This window comes from Vigna angularis, chromosome 9 (genome assembly GCF_016808095.1).
Source record: "Vigna angularis cultivar LongXiaoDou No.4 chromosome 9, ASM1680809v1, whole genome shotgun sequence".
In the NCBI taxonomy this organism is placed as follows: Eukaryota; Viridiplantae; Streptophyta; class Magnoliopsida; order Fabales; family Fabaceae; genus Vigna; species Vigna angularis.
Genome location: NC_068978.1, coordinates 9,015,335 through 9,037,860, shown reverse-complemented (window position 1 = coordinate 9,037,860; position 22,526 = coordinate 9,015,335). Strand labels below are relative to the sequence as shown.

The following is a 22,526-nucleotide window of genomic DNA, read 5'->3' as shown; positions in this document are numbered from 1 at the left end:
CCCTCAATGCTCAACAATTTCCAAACTAAACCAAGTAAAACCAAAACTTTATCAGAACCTCTTATTTTAGAAGAACGATCAACACATGAAACTAGAACTTGATTTGCATGTAAAAGAAAACCGCACGGCTGAGTGAAGAGAAGAATTTATCAACTCAGAACTCGAAACCGATCGGTTCAAACTACAACTCTTGACACCGAAGGAGTAGAAATGGTGCCTGAGTGATGATCGGAGGAAGAAACGGTGAGGCTTTCTTAGAGAGAAGATGAAGGAGATGTGGAGAGAAGGAGGAGAGAATGGAGTTTTTCATAAATCTGGGAAGAAGGGTGCATGCAAAGAGTGGCGTGAATTTCTGAAAATCAGAGTTTTCCTTCCAACGTCAAAACGAACGTCCACTCAGTTTCTTACACCTGCCTTCCACCATCTGAGTGTCGGACTCCCTTCTTGACACATGTAATCCACTAAGACGGTACGTGCGTGAATTTTAGTGGTTTTGACATTCTCCCTAACTACAAAAATTTTCGTCCTCGAAAATTAAGGCTTACCAGAAAATAAACAAGGATACAAGTCTCTCATTGCATCTTCCACTTTCCATGTAGAGTCGTCCGTCTTCTTGTCCCAGACAACTTTAACTAATTTGATGACCTTTCCCTTGAAGTACTTAGTTCGGCTCTCAACAATGCTAATTGGTTGCATCTCCACCCAACGGTAATTTTTTATATTTATTTAATATTAATTTTTTTTTATTAAAAAAAATATATAAAAGTTTATATTTTTATGATTATTTTATTTTTTACTATATTTAAATAAATATGAAGGTAAAAGTGTCTCATTATATTTTTTTTATGTAATAAGATATTTGTCCATCTAATAAAAAAATAACAATTTTGTTGCTATGGTGTATGCCGATTCATGAAGACAAGGTTCGAAGTGAAAACACAAAATAAGATATGAGAGGACACTTCTTTGTGCTGAAACCAACCAAAAATGTGGGCCATAACACTGAATCTCATAGAACCTATCGTGAATTTTTCGTTCAACACAAAGTTCAAAAGCATTTAATCATTTGGCCATTAGCACAGTTGTTCAAAATCATTTATCAGCAGCTCGTTTTCGACCACTATTTTTTCATCAGCTACTTCCCTCGTTCAAGTGTAATGGCAGAAACAACAAAAGGGTAAAAAAAAATCTTCTTTTTCTTCAACATACTCTGAATTTAGCCACAATTTTCATATGAATATAACTTCAGTGAATCGTATCCATGTTAGCTTAACTTGAGACACTGCTTTGTAGGTATGCTGTTGTGACGGGAGCAAATAAGGGAATTGGATTCGCAATATGCAAGCAATTGGCTTCAAATGGGTTCACTGTGGTGCTCACAGCCAGAGATGAGAAGAGGGGTGTTGAAGCTGTTGAGAAACTCAAAGAACTTGGTCTCCCTGGCCATGTGGTTTTTCATCAACTTGATGTTACTGATCCCAAAAGTATAACATCGCTGGCAGATTTCATCAAAACCCAGTATGGGAAACTGGATATCTTGGTAAGAAAAAACTTCTAATTTTTTTTGGTTGTAATCTTGTCATCAACCTTTTTTTCTAAATCAGTTGATAGAGTAACATAAACATATTGGAAGCATGGGAATTGTGTAGGTAAACAATGCTGGAATTCCTGGAGCACATGTGGACGGTGAGGCTTTGTCTGCTGCTGGCATTATGGTATGATTGTATTTCCCCAGTTTTAACAGTTTTCTCAGCAAATTTTTTAGTGTTGGAAATGGAATTAGTGTATTTGTTTGTGCAAAGAACATTATGTTCTAGTGTTCACAACTGTAGCCGATAATCATGTTAATTAATTTTTGTGAATTATTTTCCCCATATATGTGTAAAGAACGAGATTGATGAAGTGTGCATAACTTGAATCAAGCATTTAAAACTTCACATCATGGCTTGCACTTATAGATGTTTCCCTTAATCAATTCATCAAAGAAATCAGGTTTATTGTTGAGTTGTTTGGTGCAGGAAAATGCTGGTCGTGTTGATTGGAGTAAAATAGTGACTGAAACCTATGAATTAGCTGAAGCAGGTCTTAAAACAAACTACTATGGAGTCAAGGAATTAACCAAAACACTTATTCCCCTTCTTCAGTTTTCAAGCTCTCCAAGAATTGTGAATGTTTCCTCATCCATGGGAAAGCTTGAGGTATGTGAGTGAGATGCACTGATACCAGCAATTAACTTTCAATTGGATACTGAACTTCTGAACATATCAATGCTATTTGTTCTGATTGTGTTTGTAATCAGATAAATAATTACTTGATTCAATTAATAGATTTACTGTTGATTAGTGCAGTTGAAAATGGTGCTTGTTCATTTTTTGCAGAATATGAAGGATGGAAGACCTAAAGAAGTACTTAGTGATGCTGAAAACCTTACAGAAGAAAAGATTGATGAGATTTTGGATGAATTTTTGAAGGCCTTTAAAGAGGGTTCACTAGAAAGCAAAGGTTGGCCTCAGGCAATGTCTGCATATAGTGTCTCAAAAGCTGCTCTTAATGCCTACACAAGGATTCTGGCAAAGAAGTATCCCTCATTCTGCATCAATGCTGTTTGTCCAGGCTATGTGAAAACAGATATAAACTACAATACAGGTTTTCTCACACCTGATGAAGGTGCTGAAGCTGCAGTGAGATTGGCACTGCTACCAGATGGTAGCCCTTCTGGCCTTTTTTTCTTTAGAAGTGAAGAGAAACCATTTTGATCATGAATTGTTCCTCCAAAACCAGAATAAATTATGGGTAATACATGAAGTCATGGTTGTTATTACACTTTCAAAAACTTCTTCACATTAGTTTTTGATAGAAATGCTTTAACTTAGTTTTTGCACTAAAATGGTTGGAAGTCCCACGTCAACTAGATATAAAATCAATAGTTTAATTTATAATATATAAGTGAATACAAACTTTACTTTAAAAAGTTGATTTTATAAGATTGAGTGAAGTTTTGGCTTCTTAACAAAAATAAATAATTATATCCATCCAATAATGTTATTCATCAGGTTTAAACTTGTTTTAGTTTCTATCAAGCAAACCAGTAATGTTAAAATTAATGTATAAAATACATTTCAGATTGAATATTTTTGTAAGTCAAGTTAATAACTATATTTTAAAATACAAAATAAAATATATATTTTGGATTTTACATTCTATAATGCAGTATTTACATCGGTTCTATACTTTTAACTCAATGCATGTGTAACTGTCAGTAAAGTGGGAGGGATCCACTTGACTGGTTAATGTTACGGACTGTGTAATGTGTTTCTTCAGTCTCATTGGAAGAATTGAACAAAAGGAATTCAATTTCCTTATGAATTCACATAAATGTGGTAACATTACATGCTTTTCATGTTTTTAATTCTTAATTAACTCATTAAAATTCTATGTTTGAAGGAAAAAAAACTGGAGTAGAATTTATAATTTTTTAATTTTAGGTCATCCAATTACTCTAATATAAATTTAGAATTTTAACTTCTTTTTAAATTTCTAACCAAAATCATATATTTTGTCATAAAAAATTTTAAATTATTTTAAAATATAATTATTTTCTTAAAAATAACCTTTCCAAATGCATTATACGTATTTTTAATTGAATTTTTTATTAAAATAATTTCCTCTACCATGTGTTTCAATATTGTTTTATACGTTCAATTTGTCAATCAATTTTTTGAATCAACTTAGGTATGATTCATCTAATTCATCAAATTGACAGACATAGAAATAGTGAGATGAATTAACTCGCTAATTTTTTTTAATTATAAATTAAAATATAAAAGAATTAAAAGATTAACTTTTTTTTTATATTATATTACTTTTATTATGTAAATAAATAATATTATTGTAACTTAAATCATTAAATTTTAATTATTAGTCATAAAAGTAATTTAATATATAAATATAATAATTATTTTAATTTATCTATGTAAAAATAATACATTTTATAATTACAAATTTTAAAATATTTATTTACTTAAATATATTTTTAATTTATTTATTTGCATATATAAACCAATTTTTAAAAGTAAAGAAAGAAGACCATCCCACGGGTCCTTGGTAGGTAGGGATTACAAATTTTGGTAAGTTTTATTACAGTGAACTATTCCAACCCAATGAGTTTTTGACGTACTAATGGTGGGCCAAAAAAACTAGTCAAATTTCATTCTTATATGTAATCAAGATCAACCAGAAAGTTCATCTTAACCTGAATTGCAATTTAAATAGACAAAAAGTGTAGAAATATACTTGTAATAATTTTAATATCTAAATAGTTATGTTCATTTTTTTAATTTTAAAATATAAAAAAAAATATGAAACGTATACATGAAATAAAAATTATTCTTTATTATTATTATTGAAAATTTAGGCCACAAAAATAATGAATACAATTAAAAAAAATTTATACAGGTATTAGGATGAAAGACGGAAAGAAAAAAAAAGAAGAAAAAAAAAGTAGATTTTTTTAAAATTACATGTATTAATTATGTGTCAATGTTCAGACGTTTCAATACACTCAATATTATCTTCATACAATAAAAAAAGTTTAACTAAGAAGAATCTGTTTTCTATTTTATGCTTTAATAAAGTTGAGTTATGAGTTTTATATAAAATTTTTGGAAAAAATAAGTTTTAATTTTATATATAAATTTAGAGACTAAAAATATATTTAAATATATAATATATATATATATATATATATATATATATGAGTAAAAGAGAAAATTAACTCTCAAGTAACATTAGCAAAATAAATAAGGTAAAAGAGTACATTGATGATTTAAAATGTTAAAAAGAAATTTTTTGTAATATTATCTACCCTATAAATGATAAATGTAATTTTTTATTAACAGGTTTTTGTAAGATAAAATTGTTACATGACTGTTTTCTTTATATAAAAGTGTCAAACAATTTGTACTGTGAATACATATATATTGAAATAATATTATTTTAAGAAATAAAAATACAATATATTTTTTAATTTTAAATTTATTAAATAATAAATTTTTTTATTTAAATTTTTTATTATTACAAATATAGTGTTTCATAAACATACCAAACATATTGAAATAGATTATCATTATATTTGAAAAGCATTGATCAACATTATCATCTCTTTATCTTACATCTCTAGTGATCTTCAAGTTAGTGATATATCTACCATAGCCTTGTCTCTACAACACCATTAATTTCTTGTTGGCAAATTGTTGTTAGTTACCAATATCAATTTGAAGGGATGTTAATGTATTTGATTGTCTTTATTAGATTATTATTTTCTACCTTTAATAAATTGCTATTAGGATTTATTCATGTTTACTCACTATAAATAGGAAATCTCCAATAATCTTTCCTTCCATAGCATATCTCTTAGAATCTCTAATATTAATGTAAAAATATTTTCTGATACCTACTTAAGAAAATATAACTACAAAATATAAGCAATAAATTTTAAGTAAAGAAATCTCTCTTATACTCTTTGTTGTCTTGATATTTTGACCAAGAAAAAATTAGATGATGCTTTAAAATTAAGTATTTTGGCAATTAGACACATATGAAACATGTATGGGGAATTAAAAAAATTCAGCTTGTGGGGCATCTTTTTAATCATTGTGCTAGTCATCTCCCTTATTATGCTAATTCTTTTCAACTTCATTATGTTAATGAAGCTAAGATCATGTAACTATTTATAAATATTAAGTCAATAGAGGCACTGGATTTTATGATTGAAGTATGACTATCTTTTGTGGTTAAACTTTTTTATAAAAGTGATGTTATATATTAGATCGACGATTTGATGGCTAAATTGTATGCAATTTTTGGTTATGATAAGAAATATTAGTTACACTACAGCTCCTGCTAACAATTTAATGTTTAAAATTTGTTTAAAGAATGATTAATCAAAATTTGAATGCGGATATATTTCTGTACAGTGTATACCTGTTGCTATACAAATTTTCACAAATATACATTTTGTAGTCTTCATGTCGCCGGTTTCCCTTCCGAAAACTGAGTATCGTCTGACGAATTGGGTTTGATTGCAATTTTATTGTATCCATATGCAAAAGAACTTCCGTTTGTTTCAGATAGCTGAATAAACAAACCATATAAGTTACAGCCATCAATGATATACTAGAGTAAATTACGTTAAAAACGTGACACACAAATGAGTATTTGACTTTAAATTACTGTGGTGTTTTTTACTTTTAAATATATGCAAATAAAATCTTGGACCAAATACAAATAACAAAAATTATAAACAAAATATCACCGGACTCAAAATAAAACAACTACTTAATTTGTATCTATCTTATAACAATAAAATAAAATAATATTTCACCTAAATAAATAGAAAATCAAATTATCAATCCCTATTTTATTTCTATCAAAATCAAAATAAATATTACTAGACACAAACTAATAAAATAAGATTCAAACAAAATTATTAATAAACCCTTAAAATTTAAGTTTATCTCAATAAAACTCTTCCATAAACTTAAATTTTTCATCCTTTATTTGGCTTTCCAAGTGCATCACTCCGCATCATGCTTTTTTCAACCAGATTTAGATTCTTCATTTTTTTCATGTTGGTTGTTCTTTGTTCTATCCAACTTCTCAGTAACCTCAACCAACTAGTTTCTAACTTTAGATGATTTCTCAATAATCTTGGCCGACCTCTCAGCAACATTGGCTGACTTCTTCATCTCGTCTGAAATTTTACTCTGAGTTTGAACTTCTCATATTTAGTCGACCAACTCATTTTTTACTATCTCAGTATTCGAACTTCTCATACGATAGTTCTTCTCAACATCTTCATCTTTTTTCCTGTTTTTATTTTATTCAAGAACACTAGATGTTTCCTCCTCCTTGTCTTTAGTTGGCTTCTTTCTCTCCTCAAGTTCAGCCCTCTATTTATTCATAACCTAATTAGCTTCATCCAAAAGCCTCTCTATATGTTGAATCTCTTCATCTTTTTGTTTGAGTTTCTTCTCCAAGTTTGCCTTCTCCACATTTGTCGCACCATTTACCAAGATCACTTTATCCATTATTGGGACCGAACTCTACATGTCCACACTCTCTGCATCCGAGCTCTTTGCCATCAACAAGATTCCACACTCTTCCTTCACATCTTAAGTAAGGAGATTTTACTCCCCATTTGTCTCAGCTTTGCAATACTTTGCAATGTGGCCAGCCTTACCACAATTGTCGCATTTCCTCGATCTGAACTCGATTGCATAGTGGTTGTGCTTGCAAACTTAAAACACTCCACTCATGACCGATCTCCTCAACCTTTCCTTTGTCTTCGGCCACGCTAATTCTGCTGACCAATTTTCTCTTCATTATCACCCTCAAAATTACCTCGACCACGTCCACTCATCCTTGGCCTCCTCGTCCTTTGCCTCCATGTCCTTGAGTCCGATTTGAGTCAAACTATGCCTGTAGTGCTTGATCGTCGGATTCCTTTTTTTTTCATTTTCTTCCTTAGTTCATAGGCCTTTAATGACCCAACTAACTCCTCCACAATGAGAGTTGACAGATCATTAGTCTCTTCAATCGTGACCATGATAGTTTCAAAATCATCCGTTAGATTTCTCAAGATTTTTTCCACGATCTAGTTAGGAGACACCTTTTCTCCGTTCATTCAGGATTGGTTGGTCATCTTCTACACTCAAGCTATAAACTCAACAATTCTCTCCTTTTCATCCATCTCCAAATGTTCCAACTCTCTTTTGAGAATATCTCCTCTGTATGTCACTTCCAGAATTTTCCAATCACATTAGCTATTTTCCCGAATACCAATTCATCCACACCATTGTTCAAAAAGTACAAAGCCGATATGTCACTCGTGTCTTTTTCAATGCAACAATCTAGGTCATTGTCTAATGTTCATCCTCCGCAAGTTCATTGTACTCATCCTCCACTATGTCCCATACAACTTGGGATTCAAGAAGAACCTTCATCTGCAAACACCAATTGTCATAATTGATATTTTTTGACAATTGTGGCACACTCATTCCGTTGACTACTTTTGTCATCTCTCACAAAACATTTAAGCACTCGCAGTTTTCCTCATAGTGTTTGACTATCCTCCTTTTTTTTGTTCTCTCAGTACTCAAAGCATAAAGCTCTAATACCACATTGTTAAAAAAAACATGACGCACAAATGAGTATTTGACTCTAAATTACTGCAGTGATTTTATTGAATATTGACAACTTTTAAATAGGTGCGTAAATAGGTCTTGGACCAAGTACAAATAATAAAAAATAAAAATAAAATATCAATTGACTCAACATAAAAACAATTACTTAATCTATCTTTATCTTACATCAACAAAATAAAATAATATTACACCTAAATAAATGGAAAATCAAAACTGTTAATCATTATTTTATCTCTATCAAAATCAAACTAAATATTACTAGACTCAAACAAATAAAATAACACTGGTCAAGAGCATGCATTTCTGCAATCATAGTTTGTCGTCATCTCGGATGATCAAGTGCTTCTTTCACATTCTTGGGTATAACAACAGATGACACTGAGGATAAAAGAGAAAAATAGGAGGGCGACAATCGATGATAGCTTAGAAAATTATAAATGGGATGAGGGTTTCGAGTGGAACGAGTACCTTTTCTGAGGCCAATAGGCCATGCTGAATCATTTGCACCAGGAGGCGTGGGAGGAGGTGACGAGGGAGAAGAATATGAAGTAAGAGATTCACCATTGTCTTGGGGAGGTGGACTATCCATTGGGGCCCTGCGTGGGATGATCTCAGTATGTGGAGAAACATGTGTAGAAGGATTGTGATCAAGACTTGGAATGACAGAGACAGTGAAGCTATTTGACTCAACCATTGGAATAGGAAGGACCTGCTGGAGCATAGAAACATCCTGAACAGATGGAGAGAAGTAAGGAGTCTGTTCAAAGAATGTGACATTGGCAGACATGTAATACTTCTTAGTTTTAGGAGAGTAACACCGATATCCTTTTTGAAGTTGAGAATAGCTTAAGAAGACACATTTGAGAGCGCGAACGGAGAGTTTGTCTAGACGTGGAGACATGTCATGAACAAAACATACACAGCCAAACACTCGGGGAGATGTATGAAAGAGATGATCATTAGGAAACAAAATGGAGAAAGGGACTTTATTATCAAGAGAGGAGGAGGGCATCCTATTAGTAAGACAACATGCAGTTAAGATGGCATCCCCCAATGATGGACAGGAATATGGGCACCAAGCAAAAGGGTACGAGCAATTTCAACCAAGTGTCTATTTTTTCGTTCTGGTATACCATTTTGTTGTGGTGTATGAGGACAAGTAGACTGATGTAAGATACCATGGGAACTCAAGATGGCAGAAAAGGAGGATGAGAAATACTCGTTTGCATTATCACTTCTTAATATTTTGATTACTTGACCAAATTGATTCTTGATTTCATTCAAAAAGGATGTAAAGATAGCTAACAATTCAGAACGATTTTTCATAAGATAAACCCAAGTACATCTTAAATATTCATCAATAAAGGTAACAAAATATCTAAAACCAAAGGAAGAGATACGACTAGGTTCCCATATATCAGAATGGATGATAGAAAAACTAGAATTACATATTGATTGAGACCTTTTAGGAAAGGAATATCTAACATGTTTTCCTAATTGACATGACTCACATTTTAAGGTTTGGAGACCACTAAGTTCAGGACACATCTTTTTTAATTTGGACAAATAAGGATGGCCAAATCGATCATGTAGCACTTTAGGATTAAGAGCAGCAACACAGGACACCCTAGGACGAGATCCAAAATGGTATAATCCGCCAGCTTCATATCCTTCTCCAATCTGTCTCCCCGAACCACGCTCCTGTATAACAAAAGATTTATGATCAAAGGTTATTGAATAATTTAACATTTTAGTCAACTGGCTTAAGGAAATTAAATTAAAAGGACAATTAGGGACAAAAAGAACTGAGTTGAGATTGAGGGAGGGAGACAAAGAAACATGACCGACTCCTTTGAAAGAAGTTTTAGATTCATTTGCAAGGGTTATGAAATGAGGTTTTTCTCGAAAGGAAATAGATGAGAACAAAGAGGTATTACTAGAAATGTGATCAGAAGCACCTGAGTCAATTACCCATGAATTTTGACCTTCCATAGATTGAGAAACGCAGGTTGTTGATGTATTGGGAGATTGAGATGGTTGTGCCAAGCTGTTAGACTTTAACCTTAAATACTCTTGATATTCATCCTCAGAAAATATAGAAGTGGAATTTTCAGTCTTCGAAATGAAAGTTTCAGTCTTCGAAATATTGGCGGTTTTGGAAGGGAAACCATGTAAGGAGTAGCAATTCTCTTGAGTATGACCCATCCTTTTACAGTATGTGCATTGAGGACGTCCCCGACCTCCTCGTCCTCCTCCTCTAGTGTCACGTCCTCCTCTTCCTCGTGTGGCAACCATGACAGATAGTTCCACTAGTTCATGCGCTTCTTGAGTTTGAGGTACCGGGACACGCAGAAAAGGAGTGGTTAATGTTTCATGACTAGTTAGAAGTTGATCTCTAAGATGATCAAAATCGGGATGTAGGGCACGAAGGATCAACACCATGTAAAATTTGTCTAGTTTCTTTTTTATATCCTCTAATGGATGTACTTCCAAAAACATCCTAAGTTCTTCGACAGCAGATTGGGCTTCAGCCATGAAGGACACCATATCATGGTCTGCCATTTTAAGAGATGCAAGCTTGTTCGTAGTGTCATAGAGACGTTGAATATCGTTGGCATCAATGCTTTGGGCTTTCTTCCAAAAGGAGTGACAAGTTTTGAAAGCCCTTAAAGAGACAAGAAGTTTGAGTTCCACTGATTGCCATAACAGGGCACACAACTGGAAATCTGCTTGTTTCCACTGATCAGCTTTTTTAGTAGGCACATGGCTTCCATCTCACTCAAGGTGGTCAAAATGTCCTTGGCCAAGGAACCACATTTCAGCGGCAACAGACCATGATAGATAATTTTTTCCATTTAGCTTCTCAGAGGTAATTGATGGACTTCCGGAGAAGGAAAGAGTACTGCCAGACGCCATTTCTGAAGAAGACGAATAGTACTAGTGAGGAACAAGAAAACCCTAAGGGTTTAGACGAAGGAAACTGTGACAGTGATGGACGACGGTGGCCGGCAACGGCGGGCGGTGGCCGACGACGACGGAGGCCGGACGGTGGCTGGCGACGGACGATAGTGGCCGACGGTGGCGGGCGACGAAGAACTGTGGCGTCGAACAAATATATATTACGAGACAGAAACCAGAGCGGGATCGACTCGCTCTGATACCAACTTAAGATTGAAACTGTAAAATAATTCTAGAGGGCTTAATTGATCCCTCTCACAATCTTCTATTTATAAGAATAAATTGATACACAAGTACATGATAAATAGGATAACCCTAGACACAATACAATCATGATAAATAGGATAATCCTAGACACAATATAATCATGATAAATAGGGTAACCCTTGACACAATATAATCATGATAAATAAGATAACCCTTGACACACTATAATGATGATAAAATAGGATAAATATCCTAACCGACTCAAACAAAATTATTAATAAATCTCTCAAATTTAAGTTTATCCCAACAAATTAGTGTGCGGTAATGCAAAGTCAATAGATATTCATTAAAAGAAACACGTACTTCAGTGAGCTCAGATAGATGACGAGATCTGAATTCGTTTATGGTTGCTGCAATCTCTGATGTAGGAAGTTTAGCCTGAAGAGAGTAATGCTTAGTGTCATATCCATGGACCATCTTATAGCATTGATTAAAAGGTTTCATCAATTAGAAAAATAGTATGATGAGAACCTTTTGTGTGCTCCTATTCTCATTTAAGCTTAAATTAGACACCAGGTTATTTTATTCTCAGTTTCTCCCACTTTTCAATTGCAAAAACATCCAGACTCTGGAGTCTTCAATGAAATGTATTACCAATTTTACCATGTCAGAAAGATTGAAGAAAAATTAATTAAATCAGTTATACGATGTTGAAAAAATAATCAGTGGTTCAAATATTGTGGCACAATCGTTAGAACAACAAACATCTCTTTTACCTCAATACGGTGTGTGTCCTCTCAGATAGGTATTAGGACGTAAAAAGTTCTTTCAGTGGGTAAATATGTCTGCCCAAACAATATGATAGTTACCTGAGCAAGAACTGCAGCAGCTAGTTGAAGGCTTGGTTCCAAGGTCTCTGGGACAACCTGAAAAACAGGTGGAACATACATAAATAATAGACAAGAAAGGCTATCATAAGATTAATAATACAAGAGTTAATAAAATATTACAGCGGTAGCTCCAGCCTTTTCCAAATTCAATCCATGATCAACATCGTGAGCGCGTACAAAAGTTTTGACGTTTGGGAAGTGTTTGCTCAAAGCCCAAACTGTTCTATAATTAGCTCCAGGTGAATCCAGAGTTATTGCAGCGGCACTAGCCCTTTCAGCTCCAACCTTATGTAGGACCTTATCATAGCGTCGAAAGCACGTCAGGTAACGAAGATGCATGCAAACTCAAGTATTCAAATCATATATACTACCTCTCGACTACCAGCATCTCCAAAGTACACAGGAAGATCCAGGGCACGTCCAATTGCCACTCTATCACTGGAGACATTGCCAAACATGAAGACAGATTAGGTTAGCATATGCTATTCTTATACAAAATTATGTACATCATACATGTTAGTTCACACATCTTTCGATAAAATTATATGATAGAGAATCTTAAAGATTATCTTATAGTAGCATTTATCCAATAAATACAATTGCAGTTGTTGGGCAAAAAATATGATTACAAGAAAAACAATATTTTCAGATAGTATTGACTTACCTTCTCACGTCTAGTGCAACAAAAGGAATAAGTTGTTCAGAAAGAAGTTGTGCGATGATCTTGAAATAACAAAATTGTAAACTGTTATATTTGAATAACAATGAGAAAATTATTAAAATTAACTCATTAAACCAAAACAGAAAGAACTCACTTGCCCAACTCGCCCAAATCCACAAATAATGATATGATTTTGCAAATCGTCTGTCTGTAAAAGATGCCTCCAAAAGGAAGTCAACAACTAATTGTACAATTCAAAACTAAATAAAAAAAAAAACAACAAATGCTGAATCAATTTGGTTTAACTGCCTGCATTGTCTACAAACGAAGGCATAGATGAGTTACTGTGGAATTTACTAAACTAAACCATTCTGAATTTGAGATAATAAATAAGGATAATTAATTGGAAAAGTTTAATCATGTGATTAAAAGAGCGCGGAGAAGATAATATTTCCAATGGAAGAAATAAAATTTAATTTAGCTGACGAGAGTTTCAGATCAATTCAGTAATTTTGGCCACTTAATCATTATTACAATTATGAAGATATAAATTATAAAGTTGGTGCTATAGCTATAAATTTCAATGTCTTACCTCACTTTCTACAGGTAATAATCTTCGCACATCATGCACCTCGAAACGGGAAGCAAGGAACTGCCCTCCTGCAGCTAGCCAAGGAGTGAGGGCCATTGAAATCCCCACAACAAGAAACAGTAAGGAGGACATCTGGGAAGACATTATGCCCTGCGTAAGTATCAAATGCCAAGAATATTTTAGTTTCTATAACATGTTAAAATTCAATGAGCGAAAAATTCTTAACTATCAGTAAATTAATCGATTAGTATTTTCAAATTTCATCTTTTTAAAAGATAAAAAAATATAAGTTGAAGTAACAAACATAAAGATGCATTAGTTAAAAGCCACGGCAAGCAGAATGATATATTTGAAATAAACAGAATAATTATTTATAACAGATAAACCCTGCGAAAGCAAAAAAGTTTTCAGGGATAAAAACCTGATTAACAGCTTCACCAAAAGCCACAAATGCAAATTCTCCCCCAGGAGCAAGAAGAAGGCCAACTCTAATAGCAGAAATGAGAGAAATACCAAATATTCTACCAATTAAAGAAACCAACAAAGTCTTGCCAAATATCAAAAGTCCCAAGGTCCCAGTAACGACTGAAAAGTTTGAAACAAGAAGTTTTGGATCAATTGACATTCCAACCTGAAAATCCACAAATTAATTTCCATTAATTTCAAGGATTGAAGTTGGCTTGCTCAGAAAGTGATAAATGTAAAGACAGATATTCCTTGTTGTAGAAGACTTACAAAAGGATTATTCTAACATTTTTTTACATAAAAAAGAAGAATATTATTGCATCCCTATATTGTTTACAATCCTAACCAGTTTAACACTACAACCTCTACCTCTACCATATGCAGCATTCTTAATAAAATTAAAAGCAAAAAGGAATACAGAAACGGGGCAGCCAAACCAAAACCCATTAAGAAAATCTATAATATGGGAGATCTCTACAAAAATCAAAGACAAAACCCACTAAGAATTACTTGAACATAAGCAATTAACAGCAGATAAAAAAAATACAAAATAGATTATGTTGAAAAATAAACAAAACAACTAGCTAACTATTAAATTGGAGTATTAAGCACAAACCGTCATAAAGAAGAGACCCAGAAGAAGGCCACGGTACGGGGCAATATCAGATTCAACCTGTAAGGAAAACTCTGTTTCTGCCAATAGTAAACCTGCCAAAAATGCCCCCAATGCCATTGAAAGTCCAGCCTGTTTTAAGTGAGAAAAACCATATTAACAAAGGTAAAAAAGTATGGCTAACACAACAACAAAAAGGTTCACTTCAACGGGCAGAAGAATAACTTCAAGAAAACTACCAAACCTCAGCTTGACTCAAAACCAAAAACAAAGGGGAAAAAAAGAAATAGAAAAAATTGACAGAAAACACCTACCCTGGCTGTGAGAAGGCTAGTCCCAAGAATAACGAAGAGTGTATTGGCAGAAAATATTTCTGCATTTTGATTCTCTGCAATCTGCTTATATATGGGTCGCAGGAGCTTGCAAAGAGGGGTGAGCAAAATTACATAGAAAAAGTTAGAGTCAAATAAAGAAATGTCATAAGATGATTTCCCAAGGATCCAAATATATAGCTCAGGACTTTAAAAAAAAAACTTTATATCATATATAGGATTTGGATACATTTGACAATAACTATATTAAATTCCAGGTCCATTTAATCCCTGCAGCCCAAGAGAGTTCACCCAAGACCTCAATGAACAAATGTTAAGTAGAATATCTAAATGTGCACAATACCAGATTATAAATCAAATTTCTTTGTATAATATACAATCTGTGGTACATGGTCAGTATTTGTACCAAAACTCTACCCCATATCAACCTTTAGATGTCAGCATATCTACCCTGAATAATAGAATCAGTGGTTTATTGTTACTCTTCATGTCTTATATGATGATTTAAGAATGTACTTTTTAAAATAATTATTGAAACAGTGCTGCTCATTTTTTAGGAAGTTTTTTATTTTATCCTTGTTATATTTTTAATCTTTATTACATATGTATCTTGCTATTAAAACTAGGATTATATATTTAAAAACAACCCCATAATTACAATGATTTGTTTCTTTAGAATTAGCTCTCTATATTTTCTAAAATAAACAGCAGACTCATATTTATAGCTCCAATGACCTCATTATTGTAATATAGAAGAAATATATTATTCTTTCTAAATTCTGAGAATAACTAACCAAAATAGATGAACAAATAAGAATATGCAAATATCTTGATCAATCAGAAAAAATTAACCATCAGTTCTACACTTTAGGAGTATATTTTAATTAATAGAAATGACAGGTCTACATCTTAAATTCTGATACTTACCAATCGTCCACCTGCAATTATGGCAGCAATGGCAATCAATGCCTTAACAGCGGCCAAACCAAGTGCTTCAGCAATGGCTTGAAAGCCAACCTGAAGACAAAGAATGATGTTTCACAATAAAGACAACATAGGTAATGACCATTGTATACAAAGGCAACAATCATGATTCCAATTACAGAAGTAAGGCAAAATCATTGGCTTAAAATTAAGTGTTTAACATGGACCACCTTTAATTAGAAAGATCAAACTGTGCTTAAGTCCTCTTAATGCATATATCATAAAATTATAAAAATGAAATAATCAAGTTACATGCATGTCTTCTAAACAATAAAGAACTCCCATATTGAGTATTGATGGGGTTGACCATAGCCAAACACCCTTGTCATAAAGTATCTCCCGCTACACAAGAACTCATGCAAATTTAAGTAGCCATGTTCTAAATCTCATGACCATGACATTGTCTATTATCTAATAAGAGTTTAAGAGAGAATATTAGACAATATTACCCCTCCTTTGGAAGAATTAGGTGAAATTAGAGGTATGAGTATTAGCAAGACAACCACTGCCAAATCCTGAATAGAAACGAAGTCAGTCAGTTTTGGTGAAAATATTGCAATATCAAACTTGCTTAAGATAAAAAAGAAAAAAAATTAATGTCATAAACAACAGACATAATAATTGACAACAAGGATAGAGACAATGAGAATCTATACCAGTATATTAAAAAAATGCCAAATATATATGTGTATGCACAACAATTTAAAATCTATACCCCAAATCTATAGCAGATTTAAAATTCACAATTTCATCCTCCTTCACTAGGAGGATGCCTGTTTAGTATCTGTCAAAGGATAAGAACTACTTATTTCAAATTACAATAGGTATGTATTTTATCTGTGTTTGCTAGATTTTAGGAGTACTCAAACCAATTAACTATAACATGAAGCACAAAAACCTAACTAAAGCAGCCCCGAAACCGTCGCACCAAGTTGCATGGTACAAATTAATATGGAACACCTACGTGTCCCCAGCCAAACCTTTTATCACATGGAGCCTCATGCATTATCACATGACAATAGAAGACCACCTACATAGGAGGGGTTATGGATGGTATTGTGTTGTAGACTTGTAATTTAGTCAAGGAAACTACAACACATCTTTTTTCTAGTTTTTGACTTCAACAAAAAATTGGAGCTGGGCGCAGTTTTTATTTGATTATCACAATGTCCCCATCTCTTAAAAATTCATTATTGAGATTCTTCAAGTCAAATATAAGGATCAGGTCAAAGATATGGATTCTTTAGTCGTTATCCATGTTGTTTGGGTTATCTGGGATATGCTTAAAAACTCTGTTTTGAAAGATCTAGATCTTTCTTTTCAGCAAGTCTATCTCTATTTCTAATTGCTTCTGCAGTTTCTACTATGGGTAACACGTCACAATATATGCCTAAATTCTAGAGTTTTGCATTCCTAGAAGGTTTTTCCTCATCCTCATAAAGAACCTCATGATTTCTGATACATTAGTTACTTGGAGTGACTCTACACATTTCATTTCATTTTAATAAGTATTATATCTATTTCTAACATGCTTACACCCTAGTGTAAGTATGTCAATTTCATAAAAAAAAATTCTGAATCTGAAATGAAAATTTTGCAGTTTCTAGATAGATGATTAAGATTATAAGTTGACCTGAAAAAGTAAAACCGAGAACGTAGCCCTTCCATGCCGTGATGTGCTTTCACCTCTCTCCTGTAACACCTGCAAAACAAGTTCATTTGAATTATTTCCACATGAAAGACTTGGCAGACTATACAGCAAGAAAGAACAGTCTCAAAATCTTTCAGAGTGGTATATCTGTCAAAGCTATAGGTGTCAAGCTTATTAAGTAATGACATTCTTAATACGGGCAAACTACAAATGAAAATCCAGTCACAGTTAATATCTTCAGAAAGGTAGCTGTCACCTTATTTGAATTTGCATTAAAAGTTGAAGTGTAGCATGTGAATGTTTTGTACAGAGAAATTTTTTTAAAAACGAGATCTAAAGTTACTTACTTGCAAAACAACAGCAGTTGATGATAATGCTAGACCATTCCCAATGACAATAGCAGCAGGGCCAGCTTGACCACAAATATAATGAGCTACCAAGCCAACAACTACAGCAGTCACCAAAACCTACATTTTTCCATACATGCTAAGAACTGTTAGTTTGTGTAGCCTAACATAAACAACAATAATAAGGATGGAAGACGAAGTTTTCCCATCACCTGAGCAGATCCCAATCCAAAGACATACTTCTTCATTGAACTAAGCCTTTCAACAGAAAGCTATAAAAATAGAGTTCAGAACTTCAGTTTTTTATAATTACAGAGATTATCCAAGCTAAGGAAAAAGAAGATATTATAGGAAACTCCACCTCCAAGCCAATATTGAATAACAGGAAAACAACTCCAAACTCGGCTATTGCTTTTGTCCCATGTACATGACGAATAATGGAAAGACCATATGGCCCAATCAAGATACCAGCAGCCAAGTAGCCAAGAACAGGACTGCCTAAACATTGTTGCAGATAGAGATGATTGTTAGACAATCAATTTTATCAAGTTATGACTTAAAAAGAATTCCCTATCCCAAAACTAATTCAGATCATGATTGGAAGCCTGTGATAACACTTTTTTTATTCAATTCAAGCAACCAAATTTTTTTCAAGCATAGCAACTTCATTTATTATCATAACTCAATAAACAAAGGGAATCAATTATCATAATCAAACCAACAAATAGTGACATAGGAAAAGAAGCGTTAGCTAACAAAAGGAAGCAGCTATAAACTACATATCAAAATTTTCACGTAAGCAATATATAAAGTTTGGTGCCTGATTGAATTCAAGCTTAAGTATAACATTTAGATAAACAACTTCTTTATTCTTTCAATCCAACATTAAGATGGCAACCTAGTTACCTCCAGGAATCTTTTGAAAAATTGGTACAAATACAACACTTGCAAGGAGTAACCAGAGCATGTCAAAGAGGGAGGCTTCCTCCTCATCCACCTACGATTAATACATTCCAAAGTTAGATAAAACTTAATAGTAAAGAATATGAATAAGTAAAACATACCTCTTGATCAGGTAATGATGCAATGATTTTCTTAATTCTCCTGGGAAGATCCTGAAGCCTTCTAACCAGAGGCTTTGCAGTTGAAGAAACTTCTTCAACAGTGGTTGCAATGACTTCTGGTTGCTGAAGCAGCTGAGCACCCCTCTCGGCTCTATTGCTATAGAGTACAAGCCTGAAATAAAATTCCACCTCATCTTGAAAAATCATAGTAAAACCTCATGTTGATCTGCACATCTAATTGGCATGTCATGTAGAAAAGTATAAACTTCCAGAGTAGGAATTTAATTTCCCAAACAGTTTTAAAACAAGCCAGTGAATATTTTAGACAACTTGCTATTATCTCACACAAAAGCCAAAAATTATCATACTAATTTTTAACATGTTTTACTCCTATACCATAAATATTTATGCCAGTCATATGATCTATATACTTCAAGATTGTTTCCAAAAAGGTTGAAATAAAACTAACAGCAAAAATAGGATCAGGATAAACAAAGGTCATACACACCCTGCTCCAATTAGCAATAACCCAACAATTAGCTTGGCTAGTTGCTTCTGTGCAGACTCCATAAGACCATGGAAAACTGATGCAGGTGTGTAATCAGTCTCATCGGCAGTAAAAGAGAAGAATGATGCGGGAAAAAATCGGGAAGATTTCTTCAATAATGCCTTTGGAAAAAAGGATGAATTATCTCTAGTCAAATCTTTTTGTGTTTCCTGCTTTTTTGTTTGTACTACATTCTTTGACTTCTCTGTTTCAACTTCAGCTTCTTTAGAAGAGTCTAAGCTTAATTGTCCGTTCTCACGATCACTCAGATAATCAGACTGTGCCATGTCTTCCAAACTTTGCCTACTGTTGTCAGATTTTGTTTCGGTCAGCAAAAGCTCATCATCATTTGAAAGATCAGCCTCCCTTTTAACGACATCATCACCAGAAAAGCCTTGACCCACTTCCTCGTCCTCGGGAATAGCTACAATCTCTTGTACTTGTAGACTGTCTTTGGTATCAGCTTTAAGACTAGAGGCAATTTTTTCTGCTTTCTGTAATGCAATCTCTGCATCATTCACCTGTTGTGAAGCATCAATTTCGGCAGCAACAGCTTTTTCCGCTAAAAGCATTATGCTTGCAACATCTTCATCTGCTTTTGCTGCTTTCAGCTGCTCCTGTTCTGCAACTTCATGCAAATTGTTCACTTCACTCTGCAACTCCTCCTTTCTACATTGCAAGCCTCTCAGCTCATCCTCGCAATTTGATAAATTTGTCTGGCATTCCTTGATATCTTCCTGAGCATCCAAAAGTTCCTTCGCTTCCTGCATTATGTCTTTATCATCATTAATGTTGTTAGAACCTTGTGAGGAATCGTAAGCTTCTTTTGTAGCCTCGTAAGACTCTATGGCTACTTGAAGCCTTGCCTCAGCCAGAGAAAGGGCCATAGTTGCTTTCTGAACAGCTTCTTTGGCAACAAATTCTTGACCCACAATATCTTGGATGATATCAAGGGTAGAAGTAACATTGTTCCAAGCACTTGCTGCTTCATCTTGCAAGAAAATCGCAGTCTCTGATATCTTCTTAACCTTTTCCTCAAATGCAACGCTGTTTTCTCGAGCGGCTTCTAATTCTTTCTTGGCCTTTTGCAGCTGTTCTTTCAATTCATCCACATTTTGATCCTCCGCAACTTCACCCCCAGCTTCTTTCCTCCCTTCTTGCCCTTTTTCACCCAAAGATTCACAAGATTCAGCACTGGAACCAGAGTCCTCATCCGCACTTTCCACCCTATCAACATTCCGCCCATTGCCATTGACATATGATAAAGAATCGTTACCCTGACACTTTGTCCAAATTTTCCTACTCCCCCTAAAAAGTTTATTTCTCTTCCAATACATACTCCTCTTCCCACTCGAAACTTTCAACTCTTCGAAACAGTCTACTCTCGAACAACTCCAACTACCTATCTTGTTCGTTCCACTAAAACGAGCCTTCGAAATAGTCCTCGACTTGCCGAGAAAAGCGCAACAAAAACCTCTCCCGCCAAATACAGTGCAAGAATCCAAACCATCTAATACCACATTTGACTGCGGTAACCTAAAAGCTACATCCATGTTCTCTCCCCAAACAAAACACTCTCACGGAACCACTTCTCTTCAATGCACTCCACCACCAATTCCTCGAAAAAACTGAAACGAAAGAGTCCAAAAAAGAATCAGAAAGCTCCACAAGATTCAACACAACTCAAAATCACGTTCAAACACAGCTCAATAGCGATTTTGGCAAACATATTATACTATCACTGAATATCATTCGTTTCAGAGAGTGCATGCTATAACCAGTAGCATTTTCGTTTTCTCGCATTCATTCAATTCAACAGAAAGATATTTAGAAATAAACAAAACGAAGAGAAGCATTATCGCAAGGCTAAACGTAGATGAAACTACCGAAACGTAGAGAAATGAACAGAAAGCTTCGAGCAGAGAAATGGAATTTACAAATTTGCGTCCAGTTGAAGACGGATGAAAATGAATGAATGTGTTGCTTGCGTGTTCTGTTAAAACGGTCAGCGAAGTGAGTAAGCAGATACACAACGAAGGGAGGGAGAAGATATTTATTCACAAAACCAAGCTTTGTCTTCACCTCCGGTTAACGCGCGTGGGCCTTTATTGTAGCTCTCTAAAATTAATATTATTCTAAATTTCTAAATTTATTACAAGTCAGAAAATTTTCGGTCTTTTTTTTTTATTTAACTAGATTTATCATGTTTTATACTGTTTGAAGTAGTGACGTAATTTAAGTAATAATAAAAAATAGAGAACGTGTTATTTTTTATTTATGTATTAATTAAAAATTGCATTGTCAACAACTCATAAATTTTACTAATTATGATTTTTATTGAATAAATAATATAAAATATCTTTATAATATTTCTGTGTTTAAATTAAACCTTATATAACTTTTTTATGTAAAATAAGCTATCAATTTCATATGTAACTTTTTTAACTAATTTAAGAATATTAAAAATAATATAATCTCTAAATATTAAAAAAAATCTTATTGTAAAACCTTTTCGAATACCTTATTTTAAAGATTTATAATTTCAAAAAGTAGTTTTACTACTTTGGAGACTGTTTAGGAGGAAAGATAATATTCTTTGGATGAAATATGTTTTATACTTTTAATGAAACTATTATGAATAGGTGAGTTTTAAATTAAAGATGTGATTAATTAATAAAGAGTTAGAGAAAAATAAAATTGTGTATTTCATTTTAAAATAAAGAAATTAGTGAAATATACGGTAGCGTGTGAAGAAAGTGTGGTCAAACATTGGGGATATATTTTTTGTATTTATTTTATGATCACTCGGGGATATATATGCAAAAAATAAAGTTCTGTGATGAATGGACACTGCAATTTCAAAGAAATATCTAAAGCATATTCGTTCACTTCATTCTCATATCCGAAAAAAATTATTAATATTTTTGTATTTTGATAAAATAATATTAAAGTATTTAAAATTATTTATATTAACAATTTATGATAAGATATAATATTTCTCTCCTGCATAC

General features: G+C 33.3%; 2 protein-coding genes across 4 annotated transcripts; one reads left to right on the top strand and one right to left on the bottom strand.

Moving 5' to 3' along the window:
• The first annotated feature begins 950 nt into the window (after nt 1-950).
• LOC108347003 ((+)-neomenthol dehydrogenase) lies at nt 951-2,833 on the top strand. Its single transcript, XM_017586094.2, has 5 exons — nt 951-1,177; nt 1,294-1,540; nt 1,650-1,715; nt 2,019-2,198; nt 2,379-2,833. Exons 1-5 carry the CDS (start codon nt 951-953, stop codon nt 2,754-2,756), a joined length of 1,098 nt encoding a protein of 365 aa, XP_017441583.1. The 3' UTR covers nt 2,757-2,833.
• A 3,075-nt stretch (nt 2,834-5,908) lies between these two features.
• On the bottom strand, nt 5,909-21,569 carry LOC108347524 (K(+) efflux antiporter 2, chloroplastic). Of its 3 annotated transcripts, none has more exons than XM_017586813.2 (21): nt 21,402-21,516; nt 19,477-21,143; nt 18,969-19,140; nt 18,811-18,901; nt 18,266-18,402; nt 18,117-18,176; nt 17,905-18,024; nt 17,540-17,608; nt 16,356-16,421; nt 15,850-15,939; nt 14,905-15,009; nt 14,594-14,722; nt 13,934-14,143; nt 13,513-13,662; nt 13,075-13,128; nt 12,924-12,982; nt 12,631-12,697; nt 12,380-12,556; nt 12,239-12,295; nt 11,733-11,807; nt 5,909-6,132 (listed from the first exon to the last, which is right to left on the bottom strand). In XM_017586813.2, exons 2-21 carry the CDS (start codon nt 21,066-21,068, stop codon nt 6,025-6,027), a joined length of 3,588 nt encoding a protein of 1,195 aa, XP_017442302.1. In that variant the 5' UTR covers nt 21,069-21,143; nt 21,402-21,516; the 3' UTR covers nt 5,909-6,024. The 3 variants fall into 3 exon arrangements, with proteins under 3 accessions (XP_017442302.1, XP_052724716.1, XP_052724715.1); XM_052868756.1 differs by lacking the exon at nt 5,909-6,132 and adding an exon at nt 9,145-9,905 and having other exon boundaries at nt 21,453-21,569; XM_052868755.1 differs by lacking the exon at nt 5,909-6,132 and adding an exon at nt 9,145-9,905 and having other exon boundaries at nt 21,402-21,519.
• Between the last annotated feature and the right edge of the window lie 957 nt (nt 21,570-22,526).